This window comes from Pipistrellus kuhlii, unplaced genomic scaffold, assembly GCF_014108245.1.
Source record: "Pipistrellus kuhlii isolate mPipKuh1 unplaced genomic scaffold, mPipKuh1.p scaffold_m20_p_2, whole genome shotgun sequence".
NCBI classification, from domain to species: Eukaryota; Metazoa; Chordata; class Mammalia; order Chiroptera; family Vespertilionidae; genus Pipistrellus; species Pipistrellus kuhlii.
Window position 1 is genome coordinate 101,570,736 of NW_023425515.1, and position 24,421 is coordinate 101,595,156.

General features: G+C 45.5%; 1 protein-coding gene across 2 annotated transcripts in view; it reads left to right on the forward strand.

Annotated features, from left to right (window-relative positions):
• Positions 1–24,421, forward strand: part of NUP210 (nucleoporin 210) — a 138,594-nt gene that overhangs the window by 68,361 nt on the left and 45,812 nt on the right. The window contains exons 15-20 of one of the 2 annotated variants that reach the window (XM_036445567.2): positions 14,071–14,292; positions 15,773–15,946; positions 21,130–21,319; positions 22,042–22,148; positions 23,941–24,045; positions 24,132–24,230. In XM_036445567.2, coding sequence (XP_036301460.1) covers positions 14,071–14,292; positions 15,773–15,946; positions 21,130–21,319; positions 22,042–22,148; positions 23,941–24,045; positions 24,132–24,230 — 897 coding nt within the window. The remainder of the gene's footprint in view (positions 1–14,070; positions 14,293–15,772; positions 15,947–21,129; positions 21,320–22,041; positions 22,149–23,940; positions 24,046–24,131; positions 24,231–24,421) is intronic. The other variant, XM_036445568.2, reaches the window with a different exon arrangement.

Genomic DNA, 24,421 nt, shown 5'->3' on the forward strand with positions numbered 1-24,421 from the left:
CAACCCCCAAATGAAAGAACGAGAGAATTCTCCAGAAGAAGAGATAAATGAATCAGGTAAGAATTTTATAAGAATTTTAAGATAAGAATTTTATCTTAAACAGAGTTTAGAGTAATGATGCTAAAGATGTTCAACAGCATGGAAAAAAGATACAGTAACTATGAAAAAGAACAGTGTGAGATAAAGAATGACATAACACAAATATGCATTGGAAGAAATGCATTGGAAGAAATACACAGCAGATTAGGGAAGCTGAAGATTGAATCAGTAAATTAGAAGACTGAGTTGAAAATATCACTCAATCAGAGAACCAAAAAGAAAAAAACAATAAAAAAATAGGAGCATAGTTTAAAGGAGCTGTTGGACAACGTGAACTGTAACAATATTAGAATAGCAGGTGTGCCAGAAGAGGCAAAAAGAGAGAAAGGAATAGAGAACATGTTTGAAGAAATAATGGCAGAAAACTTCCAAAACCTGGTTAAGGAAAAAATCACACAAGTTCAGAAGGCACAGAGAACCCAAAACAAGAAGAACCCAAATAGGCCCATGCCCAAACACATCATAATTAAAATGCCAAGAATTAAAGACAAAGCGTGAATCTTAAAGGCAGCAAAAGAAAAGAAAACTGTTACCTACAAAGAAGCTCCTATAAGGCTGACACCTGATTTCTCAACAGAAACTCTACAGGCCAGAAGGGAATGGCATGAAGTACTCAAGGTAATGGAAAGCAAGATCTGAGACCAAGATTACTATATCCAGCAAGGCTATCATTCAAAATAGATGGTCAAACAAAGAGTGTCCCAGACAGGAAAGGTTAAAGAAGTGCATAACACCAAACCAGCCTTACAATAAATGTGAAAGGTATTGCTGAAATGAGAAGAAGCAGAAAAACCTAGCCAAACAGAAATAAAATGGCAATAAATAAGTACCTGTCAATAAAAAGCCTAAATATAAATGGATTAAATGCTCTAATCAAATGAATACAAGAAACATGACCCAACCATGTGCTGTGTATAAGAGACCCACCTCAAAACAAAAGACACAGGATGAGAAAGGGATGGGAAAAATTGTTTTTCACGCAAATGGGAAAAAAAAAAAAAAAAAAGCTGGAGTAGCGATACTCATATCCAACAAAATAGACTTTAAAATGAAGGACATCACAAAAGAACAAAAGTTACTACATAATACTAAAGGGAATGATATAACCCTATTAAACATATATGCACCCAATACAGAAGCACCTAAATATATTTTTAAAAAATCCTAGAGGACTTTAACAGAGAGATCGACAACAATACAGTTATAGCAGGGCACTTTAACACCCTCTGACTTCACTGGATAGATTTTTCCAGACAAAAACTTAACAAGGAAGCAGTGACTCTAAAGGACATACAGGATCAGATGGATTTAATTGACATTTATCAAACATTTCACTCCAAAGCTGCAGAATAAACATTCTTTTCAAGTCCACATAGATCATTCACAAAGATAGACCACATGTTAGGACACAAAACAAGTCTCTACAAGTTTAAGAAGATTAAAATCATATCAAGCATCTTCTCAGATCACAGTGGAATTAAATTAGAAATCAACTACAGTAAAAACACACAAAACATTCAAACAAGGAGGCTAAATAGCATGTTATTAAACAACTAGGAGCCCAGTACTGTAAGTCATGCGGTGTCACCGACCCACCTGCATCCCTGCCTTGACACCCAAACCTGTCAACGCAGAACTCCAGCACACCTGGCCTAGCCCCAAACCCTCTGGCCTTCTCTGGCTGCTTCAAGCCCCCACCTCAGTCCCTCCAGTTGCCTCGGGTTGGTCCTGCCTTTTCTGGGCACCTCCCTTCTTCTACCCCATCTCCAGATCAACATGGGCGGCTCAGTGCTGGAGGAGAGCATGGAAGCCTTCCGCCTGCTGAATTGTGCTCTTTCCCCTGGTAGGTGGGCCATGGGGCACTCAGAATGTGAGCAGCAGATGGTGAAGGACTGGGGGGGCGGGGGTGTGTGTGCTATGGGCTCTCACTCAAGCCTTTCCCAGAACAGGATGGTCCCGCCGTCTCTGGGTGCCTCTCTGCTTCTGCCCCATCTCTAGAGCAATGGTCCAGCTAATATGCTAATAACCTGGTCATTACCCATTACATTGTCCCACTCAGCATATTAGCTCTTCCTGGAAACAAATAAAAATGAACACAGAACAACCCATCTCTGGGACAGAGCTAAAGAAATCCTGTGAGGGAAATTCATAGTACTACAGGCATACCTAAAAAATAAAAAATAAAAGAAAAATCAGCAATAGACTATTTAATCCTACAACTTAAAGTACTAGAAAAAGAACTATATATATAGTCAGTGAAACCAAGAGCTGGTTCTTTGAAAGGATAAACAAAATTGATAAACCGTTAGCCAGACTTATTAAGAAACAAAGAGCAAGAACCCAAATAAATAAAATCAGAAACAAAAATGGAGAAGTAACCACTGACACCACAAAAATAAAAATGATTGTAAGAAAATACTATGAACAACTATATGCCAATACCTGGGCAAATTTCTAGAAAAATGTATCCCCCAAAACTGAATCAGGAGGAATCAGAAAACCCTAATAAGCCTGTAACAACTGATGAAATAGAAGCAGTAATCAAAACACTCCTGGCAGCCCTAACCGGTTTGGTTCAGTGGATAGAGCATCGGCCTGTGGACTGAAGGGTCCCAGGTTTGATTCTGGTCAAGGGTATGCACCTTGGTTGTGGGCACATCCCCAGTGGAAGGTGTGCAGGAGGCAGCTGATGGATGTTTCTGTCTTATCGATGTTTCTATCTCTCCATTCCTCTCCCTTCCTCTCTGTAAAAATATCAATCAAATATATTTAAACACACACACACAAAAACAAAAAACAACAACAAAAACAAAACAAACTCCCAGCAAACAAAAGCTCAGGTCCAGAGAGCTTCACAGGGGAGTTTTACCAAACATTCGAAAAAGAACCACCTATACTACTCAAATTATTTCAGAAAATCCAAAAGGAAGAAACACTTCCAAACTCTTTTTATAAGGCCAGCGTTATCATAATTCCCAAACCAGATAAGGATACTACAAAGAAAGAGAATTAAAGGCCAATATTCCTGATGAACATAGATGCCAAAATCTTCAACAAAATCTTAGCAAATTGCATCTAACAATATATTAAAAAGATCATACACCATGACCAAGTAAGATTTATTCCAGGGATGCAAGGCTGGTACAATATTTGCAAATCAATAAACGTGATAAATCACATAAACAAATTGAAAGACAAAAATCTCATGATTATATCAATAGACACAGAAAAAGCATTGGGCAAAATACAACACCCATTTTTTATAAAAACTCAGCATTGTGGGAATAGAGGGAGCATATCTCAACATGACAAAGAACATAAGACAAACCTATATCCAGCATCATTCCTAGTGGTCAAAAACAAACCATTTCCCCTAAGAACAGGAACAAGACAGGGATGCCAACTTTCCCCACTCCTGTTTGACATAGTACTGGAAGTGCTAGCCAAGAGAAGAAGAAATAAAAGGCATCCAAATTGAAAAAGAAGAAATAAAACTGTCACTATTTACAAATGACATGATATTGTGCGTAGAGGGTCTGTCCCACCTGCACATCGCTCTTGTGAAGCCCCCAAGTGCTGGGTCTAGAGAGCCTAACTGCTTCTTCCTTCTGTCAGTCAGCATAGATTGAATGCATCACCCTGGACCAGCCAGGTGCCTGGGGCCTGAATTTCCCACTGCTTTGTCCCTGGCCTTTTGCCTCTTGATACTACACCAAGTGTGGTTTATCTGTTCTATCTCCTAGAAACATATATTGTTAGCACTAAGGGCCTCTTGATGGCCAGACCCATCTTCTTGTTTTGCAAAACAAGAAATTGAGGCCCAGGGTGGATACCTTGTCCTAACAACATGGGCACTCTCATCCTTGGCTTTGCCTGTTTTAATATCTGCACTTTAATGTGTACTGAGGGGCCTGTATGATTTCTGAGTGTCCCTCATTAGTGGTGTTGGTTATTGACCTATCTCCCTGGTATAGATTTCTGTGACACTTTTATGTTGAATGAGAATGGAATTCCATGTGAAAGTGATAATTCCTAGTTCTCTGGTTGTCAGTTACAGGGCATCTGGTTCCTTTGCACAACCTTTCCCTTTGGGTTGGTCATGAAAACTTCCTTTGGTGAGGTCTGCAGTAGCCTGCTTTACCCACAGCAAAGTTTTACTGACTGTGGCATTGAGACATGAGCAAGAGCAGGGCATCTGAAGCCAGAATAGCTGGGTAAACTTTGGAAAATTTCTTTGCTGGAATTTATGTTTTCCATCTGTAAAATGGGATGACAGTTCATACTAATGATAGTGATAACTGAGCTTCTGCTGGGATGTGTTCATTCCCACTTCCTTGAATCTACAATAACCCTGCAAGGCACTAGTTCTTCTCATGCTCATTTTACAGCATGAGAGACTGAGTAAGTGCAGAGTCCTTCTCATTGTGGGGACAGAGAAGCAGGTAGACAAATAAACAGAAAGTGATGGTAGGTAGTGATAAGGGAAGGAAGTAACAAGTGTTGGGAGGTCATGCTTTGGATGGGGTTAGGGAAGGCCTCTCTGAGGAGGTGATGTTAGAGCAGACTTGTGCACATGTGCAGGGAGAGGATGCATGGTGAGTTGTTGGCTGATAAACCCAGAAAAGTGCTCATATTGCCAAAATAATTCAAAAGGAGAGAATTCTCATTGAAAAGTGATTCCCTTTCTTTGTTAAGTGTATACTGTAAAAAGCCAACCTAGTCGATCCTGCACCATAGGCCTCAGCAGATCATCGCCTTAGCCACTAAGGTGTGTGCATATTAAAGCTGCCACTCAGGTGGGTGTTCGTTTCCACCATAGGTGGCATCTGGGTGGGCCACTGCTCTGGGTCCAGGACTGTTGGGGACAGCTGAGTGGTTATTATCCTGTACCTGCAAGGACTGCAGGCTTTTGGCAGATCTGGATATAGCCCAGGAGTGAGGACATGGACAGAGCTGAGAGAAATCAGGCTCTGCATGGTTGGCAGACACTACAGACATGGGGCAGGGTAGAGGCTGGCACACTGCAGTGGGAGGCATGTGTGTTGGGCCAAAATGTATGGATTTTAGAAACGAGTACACTGTTATCTACCCACCAGCAGTGAGCATGCTAGAGCATCAAACTTTTGGACTTGTATTAATCAGATGGCTGAAAAATATCACAGTGTGGTTGTACGTGCTTGTTTTTTCTTAATATTTTAATTTTTCCTATATGATATTTTATTTCTCATGTGGTTGAGATCATGTTGTGAATACAGAAGGACAAAGACACACATTTCCCTCCTCTTTTTATAATTAAATTTTTATTGTTCAGATTATTACAGTTGCTCCTCTTTATTCCCCCGATAGCTCCCCTTCATCCAGTTCCCATCCCCCTCATCGCTTACCCCCTCTACCCCCCACTGTCCTCATCCATAGGTGTATGATTTTTGTCCAGTCTTTACCCACAGCCCCCACACCCCTTTCCCCACCGAGGATTGTCAGTCTACTCCCTTTCTATGCCCCTGATTCTATTATTTTCACCAGATTATTCTGTTCATCAGATTTTTTTATTCACTTGATTTTTAGATTCACTTGTTGTTAGATATATATTTGGTTTTTATTTATTCATTTATTTATTTATTTTTAATTTCTTTATTGATGAAGGTATCACATATTTGTCCTCAACCCCCTATTCCAATCCCCCCACCCCCCCACTCATGCCCCTATTGTCCTTGACCACTGGTTAGGCTCATATATATGCACATAAGACCTTTGGTTGATCTCTCCCTTTTATCCCCACCCTCCCTTTGAGGTCCAACAGTCTGACCCATGGCTCCTTATCTCTGGGTCTGTTCGTGTTCTTCAGTCTATGTTGTTGACCATTTCCTCTAGATGAGTGAGATCATGTCCTACTGGAAATATACTTATAAGAATAAAAAATAAAAAATATACTTATAAGAATAAAAAATTTTCAAAAGCCTCCTAATATTTAAATAAAAAAAGGGGGAAAGTAGAAGAATATCATGTAAGGAAAAATACCCTAAAAGTAAATTACATCTAGAAATTTGTAATGCTATCAGCAAGATACCCATGAAAAACACACATGGTGTCAAAAAATAGATACCGTATTTTTCGGACCATAAGACGCACTTTTTCCCCCCCAGAAGTGGGGGGGGAAAGTCCCTGCGTCTTATGGTCCAAATATAGCCTACACATATACTTTAAAAAAAAAGTTTTTTTACTTGCCCAGCTCTGTGTGCTTGCCCATATGACTGTCAGCCGATTTCTCAACAGAAACTATGTTAATAATCGTTATGCTAGGGGTGTCGAACTCAATCAGAGAAGGGGCCAAAATCTAAAATCCAGCCTAAATCGCGGGCCGAATGGTTTACTGAACAGTCATAAACTGACAATGTTAACCAGAAATGTGAATTTAAAATGAGTGGAACAATCTTTTCCTTAACAGTGCTGTTAACCAACTCACATGCTATCAAGCAAAACAGTAATATTGGTATCAAGCAAAACAGTAATATTGGAATGTGCCTAAAATGCTCATTGTTTTGTTTTCTGGCTAGATGTCTGACACCGTTTTCCCCGGATCAATGAGTCAATGTTCGGTTTTATTTCTTGGGCTGTAGCAACCCGCAAAACAGCATGGAAGTTGTCATCGGTAATGCGTGATCTGTGCTTGTTTTTGTTCAGATTCATTATTGAAAACATCTGTTCACAAAGATAGGGGCTCCCGAACATGGAGAGAATACGGGCAGCATGAAGTCGGAGCTCTGGCATTGAGTCAGGGGGCAGTAGAGGGTAGAAGTCCTCAATTTCAACATCCTGAAACCTTGATTTCAGGCCACTGTCAGACTGAAGCTCGATTATCTCCATCTGAAGGTGATGGGGCACATTGTTGACATCAACTGTAAAAGGATTGGCAAAGATGTCAAAGCCTGAGTGCTGTGTTCTAAAGTCAGAGAAGCGCCGCTCAAATTCACTTAGTAAACGGCTAACTTTGGTAGCCAGCCGACTGCAAGGAAAAGTACCAGAAATAGTGGTTGAGATACTCAAACAAACAGGAAAGTGGGCAAGATTGTCCTGTTCCAGTTGGGACTTCCGTAGTTGAAGTTTACTCTGGAATGCTGTGATCATGTCAGACATCTTCGTGATGACTTGTTTGCGTCCCTGCAGCTTCAGATTCAGTTGGGCGAGATGCTCGCATATGTCACACATCATAGCAAAATCACATAGCCAGGCGGGATCCGACAGTTCAGGCAAGGGCTTTCCTTTACTTTCCATGAAAAGAGCAATTTGTTCTCTGAGCTCAAAAAATCTTTTGAGGACTGCGCTCTTGCTCAGCCATCTTACTTCTGTGTGGTATGGCACGTCTCCATGCTCTGCACCCACCTCCTGTAAAAACTGCTGGAACTGGCAATGATTCAGGCCACGTGCCCGTATAAAGTTAATAGTTTTAATGACTGTGGTCATTATGTCATTCATGTCCAGAACTTTTCCACACATAGCCTCTTGGTGGATAATGCAATGATAAGTAATCAAGGGTGTGTGGCAGTGACTTTTTTGCATTCTTTCCTTCATTAGTCCAACCAAGCCTTTCTTTTCTCCGCACATTGAAGGTGCGCCATCGGTAGTTAGCCCCACCAACTTTTCCCAGGGTAATTTAAAATTATTTATAGATTTCTCCACAGCCTCAAATATATCTCTACCAGTCGTCGTCCCATGCATGGCAGCTACATCCAAAAGTTCCTCAGTGACAGAGAGGTCGGTCTTCGTAGCACGTATAAAGATGGACAGCTGCGCTGTACCAGTGTTGTCTGTGCTTTCATCAATAGCAAGTGAAAAAGCGAGATAACTGCATGCCTGTTCAGCCAGCTGTGATGATAGATTTCCTGAGAGTTCTTGAACTCTATCTGCAATGGTGTTTCTTGACAAACTGACATTTTGAAAACTCTGTATCTGGTCTGGGCATACTTGCTCACACACTTTTAGCATGCATTGCTCCAAAAAGGCACCCTCTGAAAAACACCTTGAAGTACAGGCAATTTCTTCAGCCACTATAAAGCTTGCTTTCACTGCAGCATCATTTTTCGCTGTAGCCTTTGTAAACATTTGCTGTTGTGATTGTAGTTTGCCTTTTAGTTCTTTAACAATTTTATGCTTTTCTTCCAAAGTATATTTGCCATACTTAACATTATGTTTGGTGTCAAAATGACGACGTATATTGTACTCTTTCATCACCGACACTGTCTCATAACACAATATACACACTGGTTTGCCCTCTCTAAGCACAAACATGTTTTCATTTTCCCATTTGTCATTAAATTGTCTGCCTTCACCGTCAACTTTTCTTTTCCTGGACATTTTGGGATCAATATTGGCAGTAAAAGATGTAGTTTATTGGAAATCTGTGTTAGAAGGAAAAAGTTGAAAACTGCACAGGCATAGCTTGATTTGGCAGATGGAGTGGAGAAAAAAAAAGTCAGTCAATAAATGCCTGGCTGGGTACAGATAGCAGATTCTGTTGCGATTTTTATGCCTGCACTTTATGCCAGGAACTGGCAGCTTCTGCTGTGTATTTTTTATGCCCGCACACTCACTCTCTCCTCTGCTCTGCCACCCGCACAACCACATCGGATGCCGGACTATAGGTCACGCCTCCTGAATCTCGCGTGACTTGTTATCTATGCGCATGCGTAATAGATAGCAAGTACGGCAGCCGGCGAGATCACAAGCCTCCTATGTCACCACGCGTCATTGTGATGGAACGCAGCGGAGTGCAGTGATGACAGTGTGGTGCGGGCCACATTGCAAGGCCTGGCGGGCCGGATTTGTCCCACGGGCCTTGTGTTTGACATGTGTGCGTTATGCTGAAAGGCATATGAATCAGTCTGTAGTGAGTTTCTTTCTGGGCCACCAGTTCTTTTGAGACCCAATTTCAATGTCAAACAGTTTTTTATGTGTACATGTCAGCAATGATATTTCAGTTCTGGATGGTGGGCAAATGGTGGTAATGCAGGTCCAACCTTCTCTGGTTTGGTCCCGGGCAACCTGCAGTGAGTGATACACAGCTGCTGACTGCTAGTATGATAAGGTGTCATCAGCAACTTCCATCTCTGGACTGCTTTTCTTCTGTCTTCATGGTTGGAGTAGTCCTGTCAATTCCTCTCTGTTGCCAGAATCCACATAGTCTCGGAGTTGTTTTCTGAAAACATACAAACATATTCTCGACCAAACGTTAATAAAGGAATATTTTCTATAAATTTGACTTGGGATCCTTTTTTATTTTTTGCCCAAATGATTTTCCTCTGGCTTGTTTTGACACCCTGTGTGTTTTTCATGGTTGTCTTGCTGGTAAAAACTTGTTTGAGTTGTCTTATAAAAATGGTGTGAGAAAGTGGGTTTTTGATATCTAAATCCAGTCTACCACCAGGAATGCTCAGGGCCTATTCAAGAAGCCAAATAATTCTTTCCCCTAATATTTACACAGTAAAATAAGATGGTTTTAGAGTAATAAATTTGACAGTAAAATAGTAGACAAGTTTTCAAGGCTAATTTAAATTGGCTAATTGAAATAAGCAAATATCCTAGAAAAACTAACTGCACTGGACAGAAAGCTGTTCCTAAAGTGTTATCTAAATTTTTTATTGGTAGTTCATCTCAGGATAAAATTTCACAACAGGAAATGAACCTAAAGCAGTCATAGTGCGAAAAGTTAAAATTTAAAAGAAAAGGTATCGAGACTACATTATAAAATTTTCAAAAGCCTCCTAATATTTAAATAAAAAAGGGGGAAAGTAGAAGAATATCATGTAAGGAAAAATATCCTAAAAGTAAATTACATCTAGAAATTTGTAATGCTATCAGCAAGATACCCATGAAAAACACACATGGTGTCAAAAAATAGATACCGTATTTTTCGGACCATAAGACGCACTTTTTCCCCCCCAAAAGTCGGGGGAGAAAGTCCCTGCGTCTTATGGTCCAAATATAGCCTACACATATACTTTAAAAAAAAAGTTTTTTTACTTGCCCGGCTCTGTGTGGTCTCTGTGTGCTTGCCCGGCTCTAAAATGGTTCTAAATGCTGCTGTTTACTTTACAGGGTTGATTACATGTGTTTATGACTGTGATGTTGGGTTTTAAATGCACATAAAATATTTTAGGACACTATTTGTTTCAGAATCTTTTTTTCTTCATTTCCCTTCTCTAAAAACTGATGCGTCTTATGGTCCGGAGTGTCTTATGGTCCAAAAAATACGGTATGTATTTGTTCTTCATAATTTTTATCTTTACCCTTTTCTTCTTCCTCTTCTTAAAGAATACCTTTCAGCATTTCATATAATACTGGGTTAGTGGTGGTGAACTCCTTTAGATTTTTCTTGTCTGTGAAGCTCTTTATCTAATCTTCAATTCTGAATGATAGCTTTGCTGGATAGAGTAATCTTGGTTGTATGTTCTTGCTATTATCACTTTGAATATAATATTTCTTGCCACTCCTATCTGGCCTGCATAGTTTCTGTTGAGAAATCGGCTGACAGTCATATGGGTGCTCCCTGTGGGTAACTAACTGTTTTTCCCTTGCTGCTTTTAAGATTCTCTCTTTGTCTTTTGCTCTTGGCATTTTAATTATGATGTGTCTTGGTGTGGTCCTCTTTGGATTCCTTTTGTTTGGGGTTCTCTGTGCTTCCTACACTTAAGTCTATTTCTTTCACCAGGTGGGGAATTTTTTCTGACATTAATTCTTCAAATACGTTTTCAGTATCTTGCTCTCTCTCTCTTCTGGCACCCCCATAATTTAGATGTTGGAACACTTGAAGTTGTCCCAGAAGCTCCGTACACTATCTTCATATTTTTGGATTTTTTTTGCTTTTTGCTTTTCTGGTTGAGTATTTTTTGCTTCTTTGTATTTCAAATCTTTGACTGGATTCTTGCATTCCTCTAGTCTGCTGTTAGGTGTCTGTATAATATTTTTTATTTCAGTCAGTGTATGTTTAATTTCTAGTAGGTCCTTTTTCATATCCTTGAGGGTCTTGCTAAATTTATCAGGCTTTTCTAGAAAATTCTTGAAAAACCTTATTGTGGTTTTGAACTCTATATCCAGTCATTTGCTTTCCTCCATTTCTGTCATTTATAACCTGTTTCTTTGTCTCCACATTTTGGCTGCTTTCCTGTGTTGATAGAGTGGCTTTGTATGCTAGGTGTCCTATAGGGTCCAGTGGTTCAGCTTCCACAGTTACCTGAGGTGGACACTCTTGGTGCACCCCTTTGTGGGCTGTGTGCACAGTCTTGTTGTAGTTAAGCCTTGATGTTTGTTCTTATCACTGGGAGGAATTGACCTCTAGGCCAATTGGCTGTGAGAGTCAGCTGTGCCTAAGATGGGAGAACTTCTGTGCTGGAGACACCCTTATGAGACAAGATTTGCTTTAGTGGGACTTTGGTGCTCACTGAGTCTGTCCCTTATGGATCTGAGGAGTTGTAATCTGGATGGTCCTCCTCTGACCTCTGGGTACACTGGCTCTTTAATCTCCAAGGAGGTGCTAATTTAGCCTCTGCCTGAGGCCATCCAGCAGGAGCAACAGAGAGATATGCAGATTCTTCTTTTTTGTTTGGGTTTTGTAAGTGCTCACATGAGGCCCTGTGAAGCAATGCAAGCTACTTTGGGGCCTTGGGCCTTCTTTTGGATGTTCTGAGTCTCTCTGACTCAGCTGCAGCTTGTTAGGTAAGTTTAGATTTCCGAGGACCAGGCCTCTGTGCACAGTTTGGATGCGGTGGAATCTCAGTGTGGAGCAAACAGCAATGGCTGCCCATCAGCCCTGCCTTAAGAGGCCTCCGGGTCTCAGTGTCTCTTGGTAATCGCTGCAAGCACCTCTGAGAGAAAGCCTTCCTCACGTTCTGCCCACTGCCAGACAGTCCAGTCTTCCTGTATGAGTCCGGATCCTCAGATTCTCGCCCGGAATTGGAGTTCAGAGCAATCAGGAGCTTGCGTCTCCCTGTGTATTGAAAAAGCCAGTCGCGCCGAAACCAGTTTGGCTCAATGGATAGAGCATCAGTCTGCGGACTGAAAAGTCCCAGGTTCAATTCTTGTCAAGGGCATGTACTTTGGTTGTGGGCACATCCCCATAGGGGGTGTGCAAGAGGCAGCTGATCGATGATTCTCTCTCATCGATGTTTCTAACTCTCTATCACTCTCTCTTCCTCTCTTTAAAAAATCAATAAAATATATATTTTTTAAAAACGCCAGCCGCGTACTCAGTTGCCAGCCCTCTCCATGTGCACCTCCATACCTCTGCACTATACTTCCACAGCTCCTCTGAGTCTCCGTGTGCTTTTCTCTTCCCTTCTAGTTGTAGAATTTCCACTTAGGCAGCCTTCCTGTGGTTATGAATAATGTCCGTTTTGTCTTTTAGTTGTAGTTTTGAAGTGGTTGTGCGAGGCAGCAAGTTCAGGTGTTTACCTATGCTGCCATTTTGGTTTCTCCCCATTTCCCTACTCTTAATAAGCCCACAGCCTGATCAGGAGATCGATACCCAAACAAACCCTTTGCTCCCAATATGATTGAGCAACACTCAAAGCAGGAACCAAAGAATAAATCATCTACCTGGCAGGTTGAGGTTCACCTGGTGAGGGAGGAAGTGAGAGCTTTTTAGAGGAAGGAGTGGGCAGGGGGCTGAAGATAGCCTGAGGACAAACTAGTCTGAAAGTGTGTCTAGAGAGAGATACATGAGGGCCAGGCTGGGAGAGCCTGAATCCTAGGGTAAAATGCTAGCTCAGCCTTTCTTTCCAGGGCAGCCGGCACTATGGGACCATTTAATGCAGAGAGGACATGGTCTGTGTTTTAGGAAGGGATACCTGGAAGCTATCGGAAGGCAGACTGCAGTGACTAGCAGGGAAGCAGACTCTCAAGTCAGGACTAGGTGCTAACCCTGTGGATCCCCTGGAGCAGGTACTCAGCAGCCCAAGCAGGGGGGCAGAAGAGCAGGGCTGCAGGGCCCTCAGGACTCCTTGCTTCCTCACACCCCAGCTATGTCTGTAGAAGGAGGTGTCCTCATGTGGAGCAAACCTGCTATGAGATGGGAATGACATCCTTTCCTTAGACTCTCAGCACTGCCACTGTCCATGCAGAAACCTCTGGGGCCCACAGCACACAGTCACCCTAGGCTGGGAGAGCAGATGAGAGCTTCTTGTAAAAAATTAATTTATTCTTTGTAGATTGGGTACTTTAAGGACTTAATATTCACTATTTCACTTAACAAATAATTGAGCACCTACTCTGTGCCAGGCACTGGTCTAGTGCTGGGAATAAAATGGCAGAAAGGCTTGTTCCCCAAAGCTTGTGGAGATGTTGCAGGTAGTGCAGGAAATGCAGTGGAGAAACAGTAAGGAGATAAACCACTCTGAATTATGCCCTCAGTGACACCAGTCTGTGTTTTCCCTGGTCATCTGGTATGTTTCTGTTTAGAATTGTTTCATGCCTTTTAAAACATGATGGCTGTGATCAAACTGTTCAGTCAGTTCTATACTCAGCTCTGCCTTAGGGACCCACACAGGCCCCATCACGATGCACTAGGCACTCCTGCAGTCCTGGCCGGGATTGTACACCATGTGGACGCACCAAGCACTCACACAGCCCCGTGCTGGGCATCTGTGGTAGGAAATGGCTGTTGAGCCTCTCTGCATGAGCTCACTTCCCTCCTTCCTAGACTATCCTTAGGTTATATGGGAAGTTCCTGTGTCAAGGACAGTGAATATTTTCAAAGCCTTTAACGGATTGTTTTATAAAAGAAACAGATCAATTTATGCTCCCTTCACCCCAGCAGTATCAAAGAGGAGGACAGAATTCTCCTCAGAGCACTTTTGCACCAACAGCACTGGGAGTGTTGCCGATGAGCACCAGGAGCGGGGTTGTGTGGCCTCTGCAGGGCAGGTCAGTCTACATGTGCCTCTCAGAGGAAGGCACTAACTCTTCTTTTTGCTGCCACAGGCTGTGAACCCCTCCTCTGTTGCCTTGGTGACCCTCGGCTCCTCACAGGAGATGCTGTTTGAAGGAGGTCCCAGGCCCTGGGTCCTGGAGCCATCCAAGTTCTTCCGTAATGTCACCTCCGAGGACACTCACAGCGTCAGTCTGGCTCTTCTTGGGCCCCCTGCCTCCCGTAATTACCAGCAACATTGGATCCTCGTAACCTGTCAGGACTTGGGCGAACAGGTGAGAGAATAGCTGCCCCCAGATCATTTTGCCCTGTGGGGAGGACCCTGCTGTATTCACAGCATCATTTTATTTAATCAAGATGGTTTTGATCAAACTGTTCAGCCAGTTCTTTACCCAGCTCTGCTGCTATACCTATCTCACATACAGAGTAGAAGGCTCTATTGCTATACCTGAGAGATAGCTGCTGCTGCTATTCCCATCTTACAGACAGATGAGGATCAGTGAGGTAGAATGACAAAGTGAATGCAAGCAGATCTAGCAGGGAATGCTGTTGGGACCCTCTTCCCATACATGCCGCCTTTGATAGAGCTAGTTAATCCTGGCTCCCTTTCAACAACCTGCTGACCTCTTCTCTTACTGGGCTTCAACACTCCCCACTATCAAATCAGGGCTGAGCTAAGATCAGGGGCACAGTCAGATGCCTCGAGGGGCAGGCAGATTTTATAAAGAGTGAAGTTGCAGGGCCACATTTGGGAGATTTTTTGATATTTCATGATAATCTTGAAATCCCAGTATTTTTTTCTGTGAAATCTCCTAAATTTTATTTATTATTATTATATATTTTAGTATGTTTTTATTGATTTCAGAGAGAAGAAGGGAAAGGGAGAGATAGAAACATCAATGATGAGAGAGAATCATTGATCACATGCCTCCTGTACACCTCCCACTGGGGACTGAGCCCATAAGCCAGTCATGCACCCTGATCTGGAATCGAACCATGACCTCCTGGTTCATGGATCGAAGCTCAACCACTGAGCCGCACTGGTCAGGCAATTTTCATTTTTTTTTTAAATGTTGAAAACCAAGAAATTAGGAGACTGGGTAGACTGAACAAAATGTGTCTGTCACTAGAACCCCTGCGGTGGGGATCACGTGGATCGAGGGCAGCTTGCCCACTCTATTGGTCTGTGTATCACATCCTTGGGGTGTCAGGCTGTATGCAGAAACTCTGCAGGTCAACATGGAAACTGCCCTTTGTCCTGCCCAAAGGTCACGAAGGGTGAGAGGCTTTGGACCAGACCATGCCTTCCTACAGTGTGTATGTGTCATTAGGGGATCAGGGACTCTCTCTTTTCTGGTCCCTCCGCAGGTCTCAGTCCATTAGCACACATTCTTTTACACCTACATCTCGTTGTGATGAATGTTTTCAAGTCAGTATGGAGTCTTCATTTAAAACCCAGACTTAGGAATTTGTTCATGCAACCTGGGGTTTTCATAGGATGCCGGGAAGCCACATGTTGCCACCGATCCACCTCTTTCCTGGGCAATGGTTCTGGCTGATGTCTGTAGAGGGCACAGGGGCTCCGATCTCCCTTGCCTGTCACTGGACTTTGTAAACTCCAATGATGTAGATGTCATTTCATTCCCATTCTGCAGAAAAGCACAGAGTCCCATGGAGCTGGGTGGCAAGGTGAGGTGCACAGTGGAGCTGAGCCTCAAATTTGGGAATATCTGACTGCTTCTTGTGCCCTGCCAGGTCATTGCCCTCTCAGTGGGGAACAAGCCCAGCATCACCAACCCCTTCCCTGCGCTGGAGCCTGCTGTGGTGAAGTTTGTGTGCGCCCCACCTTCCAGGGTCACCTTGACGCCTGTCTACACCAGCCCCCAGCTGGGCTTGTCCTGTCCGCTGCTGCAGCAGAACAAGCAGGTGGTGAGTGGGCACTGCTTGGGGATTATAGCGGTTCAGTGCACAGCATCTGTCTCTACACTCAGCTTGCCCTGCATGGTTGGCACTTTTGTCTGAATGTTACCTTTGAGGGATCGCAAGACCTAGACAGGTGATGAGACTCAGCAGGCCCAGCTGCTAGTGGCAGTACCGGTGAAGGTGGAGCCTCTGGCACCTGGAGCAGCTGCTTCTCTCTGCACAGTGCTTGGCAGTTTGTAAAATCTTTTTTTCCCTGTGACTCGAGGATGATAAGGCATGGCTTGTTGTCAGCGGGCAGTGTGCGTGGTCAGAATGAAGGTCTGCCGATGACAGGGCCCCACTGCAGTGTTCTCCAGGGACTGTGCTGCAAACGTGGGCAGAGGGAAGAGCAGGAGGGAGGTGAGATGAAACCCAAAGTTCCTTTGGGGTTGCAGCCAACCAACCCTCTACCTCTGAGGCACTCAAGGGCTGGATGACCAAACAGAGAGCTTGGAAGTCCTGTTGTGCAGGTTCAGGTGTGTGAACCCGCAACTGGCCCCAGCCCTCCTCAGAGGTGAGCTCTAGGCTTGTTTTCATTCATTCCTTAACATTTGTTTGCTGAGCACCTCCTCTGTGCCAGGCACAGTTCCAGGTCTTGGATACAGGGCAGTCAGGGCAGGTGAGGCACCTTCCCCACAGAGGTGACAGGATGGGTGAGAGGATGGGAAGTATTGTGGAGGAAGTAAAGTCGAGTGTGAGACAGCTACTGGTGGAGGCCCCTTCAGATGGAGCCAGGAAAGGCCTGGAAGCAGAAGGCACATCCCACTCAGACCCTTGGCTGAAAAGAGCTGAGATAAGGGTACTCTAGACAGATAGAACACAGTACAAAGGCCTTGAAGTCAAACCAGGTTCTCTGTGGCCCTGTGCTCACATGATAATCAGACAAGTCATCTGTGCTAGGAACTTTCACCTCTGTGCCTCATTGCCTGTCACCAGGATTGTCTGTGACACCAGGGTCCTTGCATCCCCTTCACAGGTTTGTCCACAAAACTCAGAGATGGGCAAAGTCCCAAAGGCAGAGCATAGATCTGCCCGACTCCAAGCTCAGTGCCTCCCCAGTGGCCCCTGGAGCTGCTTCTCTTCTCCAAGCCCAGTCCCGGTCTAGCTGCCCTCTGCTTCGGTGGCATCGGGGAACCCTCTCCGTTCTCCGCAGTTCTCCAGAGAACACTCGGTGCCTCTCGTATTTGAGTCTATGGGAACCTTTCTGAAACAGTTTGTATCAGCAGCCTCTTCCACTCTGGCAGCCTTCAAAATTTGGGAGTTAACTCCTTGCTGGATAGAGAACAGAGCTGCTTTGTATTTGGTCAAAGTTCCAGGGAAGGCACCAGACTGCAGTGTCTGGGATTTGAGAATAATTCCACCATCTAGCACATGACTCTACACATTTAGTTCAACTTTTTCTTCTACTGCTCTGGCATCAGTGGGTGGGCTTCTGTCTTCTCTTAGGCTTTACTAGTCACTCAGCTCTGAGACACCTGGCGGGTGAGCTCCTCCAGCTCTGATGCTGATCTCATAATGTTGGTGTCCTGAGGCATCGTTAAAAGTGAGGATTCTGTGTGCTCCGCCTCAGAGTTAGGGGGCACTGGGCGAGCACTGTCCCTCCTTTGTGCCCTCTTGACAAGTGAGGAGAGCAGCTCAGAGCCCTGAGAAGCCAGTGCACTCCTAGCTCAGGCCTGAGTGTTTGTGGCATGGAGCTGAACACCATATTTTCCAAACTGAAACATTTTTATTTCCCAGACTTTGGGGACTATTGAGAATGAATGTCCTGAAAGTTTTACATTTTAAATCACTTATGCATTTAGCAAATTATACCTTGATGAAAAACTAAAATTGCAATAAGTCTGACTCTTTGGGAAACATGGCCTACTGGGTCCACTCTGTGAGGCTTGGAGCTGGACAGCATTAGCATCCACAGGCCGATAGTTAGGGCCCAGCCCTGCCCCACATGTGGCTGGCCTTCTCTGAGTGATTGGGGGTGACTGGCCTCCCAGAGTCATTGCTGGAGAAAGGGGTTCAGACTGGTACCTGTTAGGCTTTTGACTTGTTCTCCACTTCAATCTTGCCAATGGCATCCCACTCACTAAGGAAGGGCCACGTCTCTCGCTGCTGCCCACTCCATTCCTGCTGGAAGCCTGTCACCTGTGAGCAATGATCCTGTGTGGCTCTCAAACTTGCCATGCCCTCTGATTTGATTTCTTTCCCCTCCCCAGCCCCGTGCTTTCCTCTTTTGCTTCCTTTAGTTCTTCATTCACACATTACCTCCTCAGTGGGGGCTTCCTCTGCCTTCAGACCTTATCTGAAGTTTCACTCTCCACATTCCATATCCAGGTCTCTTCCCTCAGCCAGCACTGAACACCACTGAGCACGCTGTACAATATGTGGTTTCTTCCGTGAGCCTCTAGGTGAGCCTGCCTCATGGCAGGAGCTCAGTAAATGTGGCAGGTGCATGAGCATGGCAAAGAACTCACTGCTTGTGACCCAGTGGCCTTCTGCCCATGGCTCTGGCTGTGTAGACACCTCAAGAATCCTATTGGAGACACTACTGAGGAAAGGGGCACAGTGGATGGTGCCAAGCTCAGGAGCAGGACCTCACAGGATAGCCTGCTTGCTTAGCTCCAGCCCATTCAACCCCAGGCTGGCTAAACCTCATTTTCAAAACAAAAACCAATCAGATTATGTGCAGCTTTCCTGTCCTTAAATGCTGGCTCCCCGTCCAGGGAGCAGGCTGTACAAAATGTGTGACCTCTGGATTAGCCCAGGGTTGTCTTTCTTGACTGAAGGGTGCTGGATTAGCTTGTATGTGTTATAGACCTCACTCAGCAGGAAGCATTGGACCTTGAACATGGAATTGCCATGTAGTCATCAGTGTTGGGGTTCTGGTGCTGAGAGCTGATTAGGCAAGGGACCCTGTGATTTATGGTGTCACTAGGGAACCTTGAGAAAACTGTATCCCTGCCATACATTCTGAGTACAGTATCAATTTAATTTTATATTTCTCTAAAGCCAAAGGCTACCCAAGACACATTTGCAGTGAAAATTATTGGCAAGGCCAGACACTAGAACAGAGCTGACTGGTTGGAATGATAATGGACCCTCACTCTGTCCTGATGCTGGTACTTCGTGCAGGTCATCCAAGTTCTGATCACTGCAGCTGCACTCTAGGAGACTGAGTAGACATTTCAGCCTGACTCTCGAGCCAGAGAGAAGCTGCACACTGTCAGAGGAGGCCCATGGGCTTTCAGATCAGAAGAGCAGTTCCACCCCTAACCTTGTGTGAACTTGGACAAGTTACTGATCTCTCTGAGCCTCAGCTTCCTCATCTGTAAGTTAGGGATTATAATGGCCATGGGAAGAATCCAGTAAACTTGCAAGCATGCTTGACTTACAGTATTAACATCTTTTTCTGGGAGAGTAGCAGAATGGAAGGAATAGTAGTGTTTCACCCAGGTTTGCATCTGGAGGAAGAAATAGGGCATCCAGCACATGCCCCTTGTCCCTGCCCATAGTCATGGCTCCCAATTTGTGTCCAACATACTTATAAAACCCTTTGCATCCTCAGATGATTGTGCTGACTTACATTTACAATTTGCAACATGCTTTGGTTCAGTGTTCTCTGGGGGGAAAAGAGCTAGAAACTGGGGAGCAGCCATGTGTGATAGGGAGTTTGGGGGCTGCAATAGTCAGGGCAGATGAGGCAAGGCTGTAATGACAAGCAGCCCCAAGTCCCACTGGCTTCACAGCACAGGCATACTCTTGCTCACACTACCAGTGCATCTGGGCGTGCTGGGTACCATACTGTGTGTCATTGTGATCTTCCTTCCAAGACTTAGATGTGAGCTTCGCCAAGTTGAATATGGCCAGGTGGCACTGTGGGGACAAAGACCATGGCAGATCATGTTCTGGCTATTAAAGCTCTGTCTCCTGGAATTGTCTCAAGTCACTTGTCACTGGCCAAAGTAAATGACATGCTCACTCCTAACCACAAGGGCCAGAGAAATCTAGTCCATTCTGGACCTGTTGCTGATAGAGGACTATCCTTTCTCCCTGCTTACCTGTTAATTACAGTGAGCCAGACTCTTTAGAATGATCTCATAGGACCCTTTCAGAAGAGGTCTGGGAGGTGGGTTTTCTTCTGATTCCCACTTCATAGTTGTTGAAACCAAGGCTCTGGGAAGTCAGCAGTTTGCCTGGGTGGAAAGAGGTAAAAGTGGGACACAAGTCCATGTTGTGGGGCCCAGGAGTCTAGTTGCTTAGGGTGCCTGTTTTGCTGCTAATCCCATCTGCCCCCATGCCATTTGGGCAGGAAGGTAATGGGATGAACAAGCATGTGGGGTGGGGGAGGGGTCTAATTCAGAGTGAGTTCTAAGGTGCAGGTTTGCTCAGGGAGGAGAGGTGAGGATAGATGGTAGAATTCAGGGTTTGGAACTGAATCCAGTAGGTGCACCACTCAGTCACTAAGTAGCTTTGCTCCTTCTATTCCCAGGAACTCTGCTTCCACACCCTTGATATGTAGGTGACAATTCCCACATCTCTGAGATACTTTAGGAGAAAGGAGCTTTGTAAGAGTTTTTTTGGAGCTGGAATTGGCATTCCTGTTAAACTACTAAGGGAAACATCCTGGAGAGCAGAGGTGTATGGGGCAAGGGGGGGAGCGGCAAGGATTTAGAAAGGAGAGGGCGGAGGGGAGGGACAGCAGCCTGGCTAGGATCGGGGGGTTTGTGGCAGCATCTCCCAACTTTAGCATTATTGATGGTTTGGACCAGATTTTTTCTCCTCACAGGGCTGACCAGTGCACTATAGGGTATACAGCAGTAACCTTGACCTCTACCCACTAGATACCATTTGCACCCCCTGCAGTTTATAATAAAAATGCTTTTAGATATTGTCAAAGCCCCTTTGCTCTCATTGAGGATCATGAGCTAGAGTAAGAGGCCAAGGCTGTGGGCACCTTGATCACTGGGCAGTAGTGAGCACTGGTTAGTGGCTTGTCCCGAGTTTCTCACCAAGACCCTCATGAGCCCATAAGGCAGCCGGCTGGGTTCCTGGAACACCAGGAGTGGCTGTGCCAGTATGGGTCCTCAGTGTTCACTGAACACTGTGCCCATTGTGATCTGGGCATGGTCATAGCACCTGACCTTGGTTTCTTGCAGGTTCCAGTCTCCAGCCACCGCAACCCCCTCCTAGACTTGGCTGCCTATGACCAGCAGGGCCGCCAATTCAGCAACTTCAGCTCTCTGAGCATTCAGTGGGAGTCCACGAGGCCATTGCTGGCCAGCATCGAGCTTGACCTGCCCATGCAGCTGGTGTCGCGGGATGACGGGAGTGGCCAGAAGTTGCATGGTGAGCTGGGATGATGAGCCTGCAGGCCCAGGACAGGAAGACAGAGAGCAGTGAAACCCTACAGACAAGAGGTGTCTGAGGAGTGCTAGCGGCTGTTGGGATCCGTTATCTGGGACACCCTTCTATCTAGGATGGAAACTTAGGGAATATTGTGAGTTTACTGCTCTCCTTTAAACCTGTGACCTTGTTTGAGAGATGGAGAGCGGGATCAGAGCCTGTTGCAGGTGACAACCAAGTCCTAGGCTATTCGGCAGGCCAGCCTGGCCCCAATAGCCAGGAGTTGAACATCTTCTCCAGCTCATCTAAATTGCTTCATGGGCTGAAGCTGGTTTGGCTCAGAGGAAGAGTGTCGGCCTGGGGACTGAAAGGTCCCGGGTTCAGTTCTGGTCAAGGGCATGTACATTGGTTGTGGGCACATCCCCCGTAGGGGGTGTGCAAGAGGCAGCTGGTCGATGTTTCTCTCTCATCGACGTTTCTAACTCTCTATCCCTCTCAATTCCTCTCTGTGTAAAATCAATAAAATATATTAAAAAAATAAAAAAATAAACTGCTTCATGGAACCCTGCTATGTCAACGGTTATGATACTTAAAGTTTCAACAAACTCAGACATCTACAGTTAAGGACTGGGAGATTTAAAACTGCAAATCAGAAGGAGGGAGGGGCTGTTTCACAGGTAGCAATGGGAAAAAAAAGATATGGGTTTTTCTCTTCTTGGACTCAGGTTTGCAGGCCATTTCAGTTCACAAAACGTCAGGAACCACAGCCATCTCTGCTACCGTGACCGGCTACCAGCAGTCCCACCTCCGCGCAGCCAGCGTGAAACAGCCGGTATCTCCCAGGGCACATTGGGGGTGGGGTCTTCTGCTCCTCCTGCATTCTCTTCAGTTTTCGTGTCCTGAGCCCTTTCACTGAGACACACCCCTCAGTTCACTACCCTTCTCCCTGAATCAGGTGAGATACACTTACCTGAATTGGTGAGTCTCCTTGCTGGCCTCCTGCCTCTAGTCCCCCCATCTTGCATGATCTGCACTCAGGGGACTAGAGGGACCCAGTGCCCCCTTTTGGCTCCAGGACATGGCTATGGGAGTCCGCAGACCTGTGGGCGGGAGCCATCCTCATCCACAGCCAGGGCTTGCCCATCCAGGCTCTTCTCCCTGATTGACCTGACTTATAGGCCTCCTTCCCCTGCTGCTATATGCCTTTGAACCCACAGTTCTGTTGTCTGGAATTCCATTCCTTCTTTCCTTTTACTCTTCTCTCCCAGGAGTCTCCTGTTCTTTTAGTCCCACCTAAAATATCAGCCCCTCTGTGGAGAGTTCTCCCCACAGAGCAGCCGCTGATGCCCCAGTCCCAGAGCCCCTCGTGCTTCCTGCTCTCCTGGTGCAGCCTCCACATGCGCACTGACACCCTGTCTGCATACACATGAGGCCATCCACTGGACCACACCTCTCTACCCAGCCTCTCAGGGGGGCCCAGGCAGAGGTGCTGCAGTGGGTGGCAGATAGGCACCTATAAGGTGAGTGGGAAGGGTACCCCAGAATGGCACTGCCTGGATGACACCCACCCCATCATGGAAGAGGTGGCAGTCAGATTAAATTGTGAATGGAGCAGAGGCAGCAGGTAATGACTGTGGAGGGAAAGTGTGTCTAACTCTGAGGGACTCTGAATGCTAGGACGAGGAACTGGAATTGTCTCCTAGGTATTGGGGAGCAGGGACACTTTTGAAGAGGGTGTGACACCAGTGGGAACAGCACTGAGAGGCTAGCCTGGAGGAAGGTGGCCCTGAGGAGCACACTGGTACCTGACCCTGATAGCTTAGGTTCTCAGTCATCCCACTAGCACCAGGGATCCCTCAGCTGATGGCCTCATGTACCTCTTTCTGGACTGTAAACATCCAAGCAGATCCCCCCTTCAAGGCCTCTGCATTTACACTCTGCCCTGTGGGCTTTTTGCAATTTATTTACATCATTCATACTTTCACTTTCTGTGTCTCTGCTCACCTGAGAGGCACACCTGAGAGTCTCTCCCTCTTAGACATGTAATGGTCCCTTCAGCCCCCACCATACTCACATCTTTCTGTCATTATTTTTCTCTAATTCTTGCATTAGAATACATCTCCCTGAGGGTAGTTGCTGCCCCTGTAGTGCCTAACACAGTGCCTAGTGCAGTGCCTGGCACAGAGCAGGTGCTCAAATGTGAGTATATGTGGGTCAAAGCCGGTCAGGTCTAGCAGTCTCCCTGGAATAACATGGCAGGAAAGGAAGATATTTAAATATGCACATGACCCAAGGGATGAAGGCCACGGCACTACACTGGCCAGTTGCTGTGTGTACCCTGCTTTCCCATACGTTTGTGAATTGTCCACCATGTAGAACCTGGAAGGTAGGATGGGGCACTTGCCTTGGTAGGATTATGAGATGTCCTCAAAGGGATGTGGCCTCTGAGCTGGGCTCACACAATGGATTCATCAGGATATGTATCCTAGACATAACAAATAATGCTGGGACCTGGGGCCTCTGTCCTCCTCTTCCCCAGGGGCAAGGGTGGGTGGAAGGCCTGTGGGCTCATGGGGTTGGCCTGTTGCTTCCTGGATCTGATGGTGTTGGTCTTACCCTTTCAGCAGGACCCTCTTGTGCCTGTGTCAGCCTCCATAGAACTCATCTTGGTAGAGGATGTGAGGGTGAGTCCAGAAGAGGTGACCATCTACAACCACCCTGGAGTACAGGTACAGCCCCTTTACTGCCGCCTTGCCACCTAAATGTGGCCCATTGGCATGGCAGTCTTGGCCTCCTAGCCTGCCCCTCTTTGCAGGCAGAGCTGCATATCAGAGAAGGTTCCGGCTACTTCTTCCTCAACACCAGCACTGATGTCATCAAGGTGGCCTACCAGGAGACCAGGAGCAGTGCCATGGTGAGTGGGGGCCTATCTCTATCATTGGGTGGCCATAGGCTTCTTGATTTGATTATTTCAAAGGTTGGAATTGTCAGCTGTAGTTTGCAAGGTCTTTAGATTCTCTGATTCATTGTTGTGCAACTTTAGTCATTTGTCTGCTACCTTTGTGATTTTTATTTCATCTCCACAAGTTAGCCATGGCTTCCTTT